The sequence below is a fragment of the Schistocerca americana genome, chromosome 2, assembly GCF_021461395.2.
Source record: "Schistocerca americana isolate TAMUIC-IGC-003095 chromosome 2, iqSchAmer2.1, whole genome shotgun sequence".
Lineage (NCBI taxonomy): Eukaryota > Metazoa > Arthropoda > Insecta > Orthoptera > Acrididae > Schistocerca > Schistocerca americana.
In genome coordinates this window covers 1,038,651,851-1,038,664,973 of record NC_060120.1, presented here as the reverse complement: position 1 = coordinate 1,038,664,973, position 13,123 = coordinate 1,038,651,851, and the positions used below count along the sequence as shown (strand labels likewise).

Here is a 13,123-nt window from a genome sequence, read left to right as displayed (position 1 = left end):
CAATGTTCCTTTCAATATGGATGATGGATTGATCATACTGTCTACAGAACAAAGGCTGCATACAACAAAATTTGAAGTGAGGATATGCCTTCTGTAGTGGAGGCATGTTGAATGAAATATATAGTAGTCACTCAGTAACTTCTGGTACTTAGGGAGATGGAAAGTGGTAAAGATTACTATCACAGTACACAAAAAATGCATATTTATACAAAAACTTACAAATTCTCTATTTACTCACATTTGCTTCAGAAATATCAACACACTTACAAATTTGTACATCAATCTCACACATCTTATATAAGATGAATGTTTAAAACATGCCATGGAGAATATTAATAGAAATTAGACACTCTCCAGTAAGAAATTTACTTGTAGTTATTTTGATCTTTCCCCAAACTGGTATTGTCACAATTGCATATTGCAACACATAGGTAAGGCAAGTTCTCTATTTAATTTACTTGAGCAGATATTCGATCACAATGGTTAACAATGTATAAATATGCACTGGAAACCAACAACATTTAGAGAGAACAGCTAGAAAACTAGCCCCCAATGTTTCATGCGTATTACACAAGAACAATAAGTGTAAGCTACACCATGTTTTTATAGTTTTCTATTGATTACTACCGTGCTTTAAACAATGATCATGTACATTTGTTGCATTACGTTTCTTGCACCAGTTGCATGACAAATGATGTCGTCTTACTATACTCTGTTTCCAAAACAGTAAACACCATGTTTATTATTTAATCACACCATTTTCATATAGCCTGCTCAACATTTTTCTTATGATTTTTACTCTTGATAACATGTCAGGAATGACAAAAGATCACTTACTGATCTTTATAATTTGAAGTAATGTATAATACCAACCAATTTATTTCTAGTACTAATATCCTGTTTACCTGTTTACTGCTAATACTTAATCTTTATTGTTAAGTGTCATGCTCTTTTTTAAAAAAAAAAAAAAACTCCAAACAATTATTGTGTTTTGCATATGAAACTTTGAAATCATTTCAGTACCTCAAATTAATATCTGGAATGAAGAATTAACATGAAGGAAATTGGAAATTAATATTCTACTAAATACGGAATGGCAACGAGGTAAAATATGGGGCTCTTGTACAAGAGAATTCAATGCATCACAACACACTTAGTGTCATTTTGGGGAAAAGATGTACGTTAAAGTATCCCATGTGGCTTCCTTTGCCCCTCTGGACCCGTGTCACCCATTTACTTGTTATAACATACATCTGAAATTTTAGAGTGAATTTTTATTGTGAATATTTCCCAGACTTTGAAAGAACAAAGTTACTGGCACTGTCAGCAGTATCTCAAAACCAGAACCTTGTAAAACATGACAAAGTTGTTTACTGCTTATGCCACTTTTATGAAGTGGCAAAGCAGCTTGGAAAAGAATTCTTGCGCACTGAAGTCTAGTATCATTGTGCTGGGTTCCATCCAGACACAATGTGGTTTTTTTTCATATTGTTGTATTTATGGCATAATTCTGTATGTTGTGATGGAGAAAATGTTACACCAGCAATCAAAGTACTTGTAGCATGGCTTGAATTTCCCAGCTACCCTTACTGTCTCCCCTGTCAGGTGAAACTTGATGTTTTTTTTTCCTTGGCGAGATGGAAACTAGTTTTAAACAGCTTAATTAACAGCTGTATTGCCACACATTTTACACTATAATGTTCCCTGAAAGTTTTCAGGCTCTGCTTTGTTTGCTGTTTCTTCATTTCCATCCAACAGTACTATTTAGGTCTATGTAGTTTTGTAGTATTTGATGGAATGGTTGGAGTAGTAGGTCTCTTGACTCCAGGTGACAGAGGTCTTGCCATACTTGATGTGGGGCCAACATCACTTCTCTGAAAAATAAACATTACCATAAAATAAAGTATATGTGTCTTCAGACCTATTTATAGTATTAAGACACTAGTGCTACACCACACTATGAAAAAGTATTTGGCATATGCAACAGAATTACATTATCTTTTCTCTGGAATTTGAGTTCTAGTACTTACAGCTGGTGAAGGGCGTGGCAAGGTACCACTTTTCTTTGGAACTGATTCAGAGCGATCGGAAAGTGCTGGACTCTGATCCTTGATACCTCTGGTACTTCGTTCCAAGCTGCTCATAAATGAAGGGAAAAAGTATGAAACATTTTTTGCTGGTATGTACAATTTGAAGGAACATAACAAAGCATTTCAGCACATAAAGAGCAGTTATACAACATAAATTGTGTTTAAAGAAGACTCCAAGAGTTTTGAAAGACATCAGTTCTATTAAGACAAGGAATCAATAAAAAAATATAAAAGGGAAATACTTTGTTTAACTGTCATATAACTCAGATATGAGCTTGCACTGCAGCTGCTTGCGAAGTCAAATAGATATTCCATTGATTCTCTTACTTATATAATGTGGTTGCATTACTTCCATTAAAATCAGTTCATTTTTGACATAATAAAAGAAACTAAATATTGCGATCAATGCAAATTGAAACAAAGTAATAGTTAGGATATTAACATGGACGTACTGGATAAAAAAGTGTAAAGTCTGTAGTGTTTTTCACACTTACCTATTACTCCTTGATCCTGACTTCTTGAACATGCCAGTGAGCCGATCTCTCATATCCTTTTTGCTTCCCCGATCTTCTTGCCCTCCTGTACTGATATCAGAACCAGATCCACCAAAATCAGAACCCTGTAAAAAACATTTTTTTCTTAAAAACTTATTTCTTTCCATCATTTTTACTATGGTGGAAATAACTTAAGCCTGTTCTGCCAGTATTTGCTAAAAGTTGAAGTAATGCACAGGAGTGTTTATCATAGCTGCTTTTATTTACTGGTACATTAATAACTTCTCCTCAGTTCTTTAATATTGTTTTTCACACTAGACTAGTTGTGCACACACAACTATTTCGCTTACTGATACCCTTCTAGAGTATGCAGCTGGATCTCCATGTCACACAATATTTTGATGGTCCAACTGGCCATCATCTTCAGGTTAGACAATGCTGTTGCTGAGTTTCATTGAACTGATACCACAGTGGAGTCATCACCCCCATATTGGTCAGAAGAGAATACTGCTCCAAGTGCTGCGAATGCTGCCCCCACTGCAAAGGATACGAACAGTGGAACCACTGGCAAAGACAAACACAAATGAGAAAGTGCTGCCGTAAATAATTGTAAAAATCTTCAGGTGATTTCATCATTGAACACTATGGGCTAAAGCACGTGAGCACAGGGTTCCATGACATGCTTGGAGGAGAGCCTCTGTCTTTATTAATAAGGTTATCAGCCAACTTAATTTCAATGGATTCCTTCAGAAAAAAATCCTGGTAACAAGAACCAGGAGCATGCTCTTATGTATTTTTATATATGGCTGCGTACCTGAGCAATGCTCTGCTCTGTGTATTTTTTGGGGTGTTGTAATCTTGTGTGTTGGTGATGTTCCACACACCTGTCCTCAACAGTACAAAATAGTTTGACCAATCTATGCTTTACCATAGTGGCATGCAACCTTATAAACATCGTGCTCCCTTAGACTCAGATCATCACTAACAGAACTCGAAAGGGCAATAATTCAGCGAACAAAATGTAGTCTTGATATTACAAAACTTTTAAAATTCTCATTAGCTTTGGTGATATCATCCCAGTGTATGGAAGGAATGTGATGAATATTCATCTTGCTGTACTTCCAGTGATAGTCTGAACACCAGTAAATCACAAATCTGCTTCTCGGAGAATCTTTTCTTTTTAAATAGACACTTTAGGTGGGTATTCAGTTTCTTGTTGCTAATTTTTCCACATCGGATATGGTATATGTTCTTTGGACCAGCTTATTAAGGACTCAAGTGCATTAATATGATGGATGACAGTTAAAGTATGAAGATACCAGCCAGTACACGTAGTTTTGAAGTAAATATGCAGATACCAGCCAGTACACATAGTTTTTCAGTAAATACTATGACCCACCGTGTTGTTATTCCATTTATAGACAAGAATGCCCAAAAATGGGAGCTTTCCATCAGTATCCAGTTACACTGTAAATGTAATGCTGAGGTGAAGGTACTTAAAATTTTACAATAAACAATTAGCTACATTAGTGAAACCTCATTTTTGTTTGCCTCCAACACAGGTGATGCTGCTTGTTTTCTTTTCAGTGGGGCAGCACTCACAGCATTTGGTAAATGCACTGTATTTGCGTATAAAGGTGAGGCAGTGTCACCATGGCATCAGTTCAATGAAGCTCAGCAATAGCAGCATCTCACTTGAAGATTATGCCCAGCTAGACAATATAGAGTGAATTTAAATTGAATATTTGGCTCCTTAGCCAAGTGAGATATCACAAGTTATTTAATTGGGAAAGCCTAAAAAATTATATCAGTAAATTGTTTTACTTTGTTAAAATGTTATTGTACAATAACTAGAGGGTGAGAGCTCTTAACTTATATTTCTGAACACAATTTGTATTAGGGTCATGAAATTTATTTTATGATACCTTCCACTGGTAGCAATTACACTGTGTATTGAAAGCAATTGTGCATTATTAATTTAGTGTGGGAATTCTGATAAACAGCACAAAGGAGTTTTACTACTTTCTAGCAACATTTACAGTTTACATTTTCTACTGATTGTTGACAATGATGTACTTTGCAGCCATACTACTTCCTAGCAACATTTACAGTTTACATTTTCTACTAATTGTTAACAGTGGTGTACTTTGCTATAAATTACAATTTTGTTTCTTTTCTGTGACATCACAGCTTTCTTCTTTGAAGAAGGGATATCAAAGCCAGTGTCACAATATGACAGATGTTTGGCGACTATGTGGAGAAGTAATGACATGTAAGTACAGAATGTATATGAATTGTTTCATATATTCTTTTCCTTTTTTAATAGTCAGTCAGAGGTTAGTTTATAAATAGCTCTTGTACAAGTGATGTTTCACAAATGTAACACATACTAATATTACTTTTAGTCTGCTGCATTTTCATCTTTTTATGTCTAGCTTTTTGTTTCATATTTCTATTACACTTACTCTAAAAATGTCGTCTTGTAGAATTTCATATTTGCAAATTAATTTATTCAAAGAAAAACACAGAAAATGGACCACATAACATGTTCCTGTGTATTTTGTTCCATTATGCATCAATAAGGAATTCAAATGGAAAAAGTTGCTAGAATAAAGAAGGAAACTGAAGAAGTTGGAACAGTAGTTAACAGACTGAATTTGCAATTGAGAGATGAGTGGATTTCAAATCCCTGAGCAACCAATTTGATTTAGTTTCTCCATGGTTACCCTGAATGAACTCTGCTTGTAGTATGTTTTGAATACAGGAAACAATTCTTAGTAACATGGAATAGAAAGGAGACTGAAAATTTTACTTCTGTCATAAGCATATTGAGATAACTAAGTGGCCAAACACTACAGAACAATGCTTGTAATTTAGATTCAATTAATATATTTTGTAATTTTCCAAATATCCTGTTACTGCGTCAGAGTTGCAGCATTTTCCTGTACATTCTATGATAGCTGTTGCTTTAAGATTCTCTCCTTTTAGTTATTTTTTATTATAAATGGAATTAATTATTACCATAGCATTGAGATTATTAACATTAAAACTTTATAGTGGTCTTAAGCTAAACAGCTATACAAAGTATTGAAACTGCATTTCTACTGTTGAATCTATGTGCGAAAACGAATATTGATTTATAGATACAACAAGTCATCATTATGTTCCTCAGGCAAAATGTTAGTTTTAGTATAAGCATTTGGAGCATAATAAGCATCTAGTTATTGTGTAGTCTAGCAACAGTTACCACATAATACCCATTTGTGATGTATTGAAAAAACTCACTTGGTGAAAACCATAACTACTGTGGAGCCCCACCAGGCTTGGTATTGGTATCTTTTCTCATCCTTCTATTTAAACATGACTTTCTAATAAATCTCATGAAACCATCTCCTTCATCATCTATAGCTGACACAGATTTTCTGTTTCAAGTCACTTCAACTCGGTGATTCATACCAGATTATCCTATCTGAACCTCACATCAAATTCATATTAATTGAAAGCAATTAAATACAATGAGTACAGGAAACAACATTTGCTGGGTGTAAACTAACAACAGGCACTACTGGAATTTCAAGTAAGCATTAACTAAATAAAACGAGCAGTCCCAGCTATGAATACAGAATATTCACTCATCTAATAATAGAAATACAGTACAGTGAAAATAGTTTATCACAGTCCATGAAACTTAAGTCAGTTTATATAATATTCTTTTTGAGTGTTGTCATAAAAAATTACAATGAAAAGAAAGCTTCTAAATATTGTTAATCAATCACCACCATCAACAACAATCAAACATGTATTCAAGGAATAGTTATACACGGTGAACATTAATAAAACCGACAAACTGCAGGGATCGATTCCTGACTGGAAATGGAGGAAAAAAGGTCCTCTGAATATGTGTCCAGAAATGGACAGAGCGTATGCAATGATAACAAATCATCCTGGAACACAGTACAGAGCTGCATTGTGCCCATGTCACAACAGTTGTTCAAAGTGGCCTCCATGGGATGCAATGCACACATTCATTGTCACATCAAGGATTGCCACACTCTTTTACATTTTATGGCCTCTCTCCAAATAGCATCACAAGAATCATAAACACACTGCTGAAGGGTCTGCACATTAGAAATGGTTCGGCATACCCAATGCTTTTCAGATGTTCCAGAAGTAAAGATCCAGGGGGTCTAATTCCAGTGATCTAGCAGGCCATGCTACAGGGTCTCCATGTCCTGTACAATGTCCAGGGAACATGTTGAGGTGCCGGCAAACTGTAAATGCAGAAGTAGCATGGTGCTCCATCATGCGGAAACCACATAAACTGTCATATTGCCAAAGGCCTAGTCTCAAGCAGCTGAGGCAGAGTATACTGGAGGAAGTCCAGGTATGTTCCTTTGTTGAGGCATTGTGCAATAATAAGTGGTCCAAGTATGAGGCCACCAAGAATCCTGTCCATACATTGATGCCTCTATCATTCCCCAAAAATTTTCTGTAACCTACAAATAATTGTGCAGACTGACGAGACCAGCTCTGGTAAAGATTGCTTTGTCAGTAAAGAGGACTGATGCCAGAAAGCCCATAATTGTAATGGTCTGGTGCAAAAACCATTGACAAAATCCTTTCTGTAGAGGGAAATCTGCTGCTGATAATCCTTGCACTCGTTGCAGCTGATAGCGATAACAGCAACTGTCATGCTGGATACACATAATCATATTTGTCCTCAAAATCTGGTGTATGCAAATTCCACTGCCTCCCTGCTTGTTTGTCTGCCTGAAGGAACACATGAAGTTACAAACAGACAAAAAGGCTTGAATTATTGTGTGTTGTGGTTGGTGTCTTTGAGGGTACTTGTTTTGGTATTGCCACACTGCCGTTCAACCATTTCCATCTGGTTAGCTGTACACAAACAACATTTTGGCTTTTTACCAATATGAATACCAGATCATTCTGCTGCTTTCAGTATGCTATGTCAATCACACAGCCTGAGGCACATCAGGAACACATAGCACATGGTCAGACGAACTGTCATTCGTCAGTGCCATCTGTCATGACAACAATGCGGACACATGTTCATAGGACCTTTTTTCCTCCATTTCCAGTCAGGTCTCTGTCCCTGCAGTTTGTCAGTTTTATTACTGTCCACCTTGTATTCCCCAGCTGCCTGCTTTCTTATTTTGAACTGTTTCCTTTATAATGGAAACAAAGATGATACAGACAATTATAAGACAGAGTCTAGGATGAAATGAAATGCCCAGTGGTCATGTTTCATGGCAGCTGTGAGGTGCATTCTATAATTCACTTCCTGAAAGCAGGAGTCAATGCCACTGAGATTCAGTGTCAATTGTGTCCTGTGTATGGGGATGAAGTTACAGTGACAGTGCTGTGAGTAACTGGTGCTTAAAATTCAAGGCAGGTCACATAGATGTGCATGATGAAAGTGGTTGAGGAAGACATTCAGATGTGACCAATGAATTTTTGTATGTGAGTCACTGGTTTACAATTTCTGAACTTTCTGAAGATGTGCCCCAGATTCCAAGGGCAACCCTACCAACGCCGTCACAGAGAGGTTTGGTTACCATAAGGTTTCAGCATGATGGGTACCAAAATGTCTAACATATGTTCACTAAACTGAGACAGTGAGTTTGGCCTTGATATTCCTTCTGCACTTCAGTGCTACCATGACGAGGGGGTTGAGATGTGAGTTCAGTACATGAACTAGTCCAAACAGTAGATGTACACTTATTCTCCCAATAAGCCCAAAAAATTCAGACACACACTGTCAAACCACAAAAAGAACGTTACAGTTTTCTGGAATCACAAAACAGATTTCATTGTAGTAACACTTGAGATTCCTGTGACATCACAGCTTTATTGTGGGACTCTTGTGAAACCCAAAGGTCAATCCAAAACAAACTGCAGAGAATGATTACACAGGGCATCACTTTCCTTCATGATGATGCATGACCCCATACTGTGAATAGAAGGAAGGAAAAACTCTGACTCTTCAGCAAGGAGATATTTCAACATCTTCCCTATTAGTGAGACTTGGCACTAAGTGACTTCCATCTCCTGCACAATATGAAGGCCTGCCTGGCTACACAGCAATTCATGACAGAAGATGACCTCAATCATTTTGTCAACAACTGGCAGAAGCACCAGGCAGGATACTTCTTTGAAGAAGGGATATCAAAGCCAGTGTCACAATATGACAGATGTTTGGCGACTATGTGGAGAAGTAATGACATGTAAGTACAGAATGTATATGAATTGTTTCATATATTCTTTTCCTTTTTTAATAGTCAGTCAGAGGTTAGTTTATAAATAGCTCTTGTACAAGTGATGTTTCACAAATGTAACACATACTAATATTACTTTTAGTCTGCTGCATTTTCATCTTTTTATGTCTAGCTTTTTGTTTCATATTTCTATTACACTTACTCTAAAAATGTCGTCTTGTAGAATTTCATATTTGCAAATTAATTTATTCAAAGAAAAACACAGAAAATGGACCACATAACATGTTCCTGTGTATTTTGTTCCATTATGCATCAATAAGGAATTCAAATGGAAAAAGTTGCTAGAATAAAGAAGGAAACTGAAGAAGTTGGAACAGTAGTTAACAGACTGAATTTGCAATTGAGAGATGAGTGGATTTCAAATCCCTGAGCAACCAATTTGATTTAGTTTCTCCATGGTTACCCTGAATGAATGAAGGCAAATGCTAGAATAATTCTTTTGAAAAGATCATGACAGATTTCTTCCCTGTCCGAGGCTTGCCATCTCATACTATCCATTGGAATGACAGACAAACACAGAATGGGCAAGGAAAATGATATCAATGCATTGTCAAATTCAAATAGCCACACAAATTTCTGTACCCAGATGTCTCAAGTCAAAGTTTAAAAACATAATGTTTCCTCTACTTCTTTACATAGCTTGTCAGAAAAAAAGAAGATGAAGAAGACATCGTAAAGATTTTGTTACAGTTTCAAACAGATGCAGTGTACAGTTGCTTTGTGGCATCTTTCTTAAGTGATAGGTGCTACTGATTTTATTCATTCTATACATAATTATAAAGACAAGTATCATCCAGTGATTAAACATTTTAAAATAAAAGTATGGACTGCACGTCTGACAGAGACTTGGGTGAGGAAAGTTTAAGGGGATTCTGCAATGCCACTCAGAACCACTTTCTCACATATGCTAATGTAGGCACGGAGATATGGCAGATTTCTCAAGCTGAAGGACAATTGAAAAGTCTTCCAGCATTCTTACAAGACTATAGAGAAAATGTCAATCCATTATTACACCCCTGGAATAAAGATTCATTCAAAACAGTGGGTTGATGAATGTATACCAGATTTGCTCTCATGTGACATTTTTGTTTCTTTATCATGAAAAAAATTTTGATTGAATACTGAAATTATTTTTCAGGGTTTCTGAGGCTATAAAAAGTGGGAATCTGTTGAGTACATAAATAATGCTCATAGTAGGCAATGCTGAGAAATAAATTTTGTTTTTGTATGTATTATGTTTTTCACAAAACATGTTAACTCATCCTTGTAATTTCACTAAGTTATAAAATTCTAACTAGCCCTCTGAGATTAAGTTTTGATGAGAAACTGAACACAAAATCTAACAGTTTAGAATAACTCATAATTAGGGACCTGAAAATATCGTGCTACAACATCTTGAACAAACAGAGTTTCTTCTCGCTACCCTTACACTATTTTTAAATTTCTACAGTATTTAAGTGCAGCAGTGCTGACAATTAATGCTATGTTTTAAATGGCTAGCCGTGCCCACATCAAACTAAATATCATATAAAGAAAGATATTTAAATGGATGATTTTATAATTTCTGCAGGTAATCTGATTCTTAATGCTCCTCAACATTTAGAATAATAGTTAATCCTAGCCTTATAGTTGTGCCTGCTACTCTCATACATTCCAGTGTAATATGTAAACATTTTAGGAAGGATACCAATGTTTTTAAAGACTTTGTCTTAAATTAAAAATTTCTGCCACATATTTCTCACCTGAGCACTGGCCGACATAGGATAATCCGATGCAGTATTGGTCTCTTCGGTGCTTCGAGACTTTGTAAGTTTCTTTAGTTTCCCCAATAAACTCTTCTTCTTTTTCTTTTCTGTGGAATGTGGAGTTTCACTTTGTGTTGAGCCACCAGAAAGACGACTGCAAAGATACAGTTTTGTTAACTTGATTGATTGTTTGTGTCCAGTAATGACTATTTTTGAGTGGCCAAGAGAAGTGAACAAATGCATGAGCAAATCACACACACACACACACACACACACACACACACACACAATGTTATTTTTCACATGAAATCCACAAGTGAAGACATATTCCTAACATATGAGGGGCACAGTGGAAAAGGGGCACATGCCACCAGAGTATGTTGTGTCAGGAAATGGGAATTAAGGAAATATGATTTTATATAGTAATGTGAACTCCTGCTGTGATACAGTAACTAGATGGTACTAGTAAATATTAGGCCACTTTATTATAATTTAAAGTGCAGAAAATGAAATCTTTGACATGTAGACATAGCACGTCATTAATGGTCAAACTTCTCATCAATGTTTTCCTGTTCCAGTGTATCGTCACTACCATCACTTAGCAATGACTAATAAATCTTGAATATATTCGAGGCACAAATTGCAGTAAGCTTTGAAGGTACTTGAACTTTGCTGCCTTAATTTGACATCCATCTGGATACTTGGAACTAACCGGCTGTCTGCAAGCTTCGTAAATTGTCCACGACACTTCCGTAAACTAACTCGCACAGGTTACTCAGTTTGATTGTGTGAATATTTGATATATACAGAATGTTCACTACTCACTAATCTAAACACCATAGCGTTTCTGATGTCTGCAGGCTTTTTGCCAACAGTAACATTACATTTGACTATACTGTTCATTATAGACAATAAAGACACAAATTCGTCTTTCTTCATTTCAGCCACAAGGAATGGGTTCTTTTGCTTGCTCTTTCTTATTAGTTCAGCCCGTTTTGCTGGAGTGTACACAGCTTATGTCTTTCTTTTCATCTTCTCAATAACTCTAAAATCCCTGTCACATGGCAGGAATGTGTGACCAGGGAGGAGAAATTTGTGCTCAACAACATCAAAACATTTTTTATCTAGGAGGTACAATCACAGACCTAGGATAATGTAGTTTTTATTTTGGCCAACACAAAAATCAAAATAAATGATGAGCCTTTGATAACATTCTTCCTTCATCATGTCTATAGCCTTTAAAACACAGCTAGCTACTTCATCGGCCCGTCTAGATGCAACATCCATGGACCAGACACACATCACTGCCTTCTCATCACTACAATGGTGAATACAGAAATTATATGTCCAAAGTTGTCTCTTATAAAAAAACTGTTTCTGTCAAGATATATGGTGTTGGCAATGCCTGTTGTAAATCCATGCACAAAATGAGTTCATCACTACCATCCTATTTCGACACATTTCAGTCACTTTTCAGAGCACTATATGCAGCTTCAGCTTTCTCAAGGTGTAGTTTGATGTCTGTGGATTTGGTGTTATTACATGCCTTAGCAGAATCACAAATACGACTTGTATCACTCAACAGCAATTTAAAACCAACACTATATTCTGTGTTGAAAATGGTTTCATACACAAGTTGTTTCACTGGGACTTCGCCTGTAATTTTAAGATCTTCACAGTACAAATGATACATTCCAGCAATCAAGTGAACAGAGGTTATGTAGGACTTGTTCGGATTCTGCATTCTACTATAATGTGATGTGTACCTTGGAAACATTACGATGTGATTTTTTCTCTCCTTATCAATGGAGTGAGGTCTGTTACAATGCTTGCCTCTTCCATCCTGTCTAGGTGTATTTACAGATACAAGTGTTGTAGATTCATGACTCTCAGTGTCACATCCTTAATTGCTATGGGCAGTCCTCAAACATTTTACAGAAATGGCATGAACAGCTAGAAATGCAGTCCTACACACTTCAACCTCAGTAACTGGAGTGTCAAAAATAAAATACCTGAAAGAATCCTTCCTCTGGCTTACTGTTGGAACCTTCCTCTTCTTTGGATACACTTTTTTGCACTTATTAGGTCACACTAATCCATATAAATATGCATTTTGCTTATTATAATCTCCCAACCAAGAAAACTCAATAAATATCGCCTCCTTCTGTTCCCCATTAAATGTTGAGTATTTGCAGAAACCATACCATAGTTTTGCAGCATGGATGGATCACTGGCACCACGAAACACTTTCCTCAGGAACAATCTTATTTTTTTGGGATTTATATTCTTTTCCATTGTTTCTTAACCTCTTCCTTTCATTATCTTTCCACTCATTTTCTTTACATTTTTTTTTTCATGTAAGTTACTGTTGCAATTTGTTCATGAGTAACATTAATAGCAACATCTATTGCTGCCATCTTGGAAACATATGAACAACATTTGAGAAATGCTTTCTGATTGGCTTTCCAAAACCAAGTCGACTAATGAGACGAATCGAC

At 36.1% G+C, this 13,123-nt stretch overlaps 1 protein-coding gene across 2 annotated transcripts in view; it reads right to left on the bottom strand.

Annotated features, from left to right (window-relative positions):
* Positions 1–202: 202 nt before the first annotated feature.
* LOC124596433 (COP1-interactive protein 1) overlaps positions 203–13,123 on the bottom strand; it is a 398,432-nt gene continuing 385,511 nt past the window's right edge. For both annotated transcript variants that reach the window (XM_047135568.1, XM_047135569.1), the window contains exons 42-45: positions 10,623–10,779; positions 2,585–2,709; positions 2,031–2,136; positions 203–1,874 (exon numbers count right to left, since the gene is read on the bottom strand). In XM_047135568.1, the coding sequence (XP_046991524.1) occupies positions 1,761–1,874; positions 2,031–2,136; positions 2,585–2,709; positions 10,623–10,779 (502 nt within the window). In that variant the 3' untranslated portion in view covers positions 203–1,760. The remainder of the gene's footprint in view (positions 1,875–2,030; positions 2,137–2,584; positions 2,710–10,622; positions 10,780–13,123) is intronic.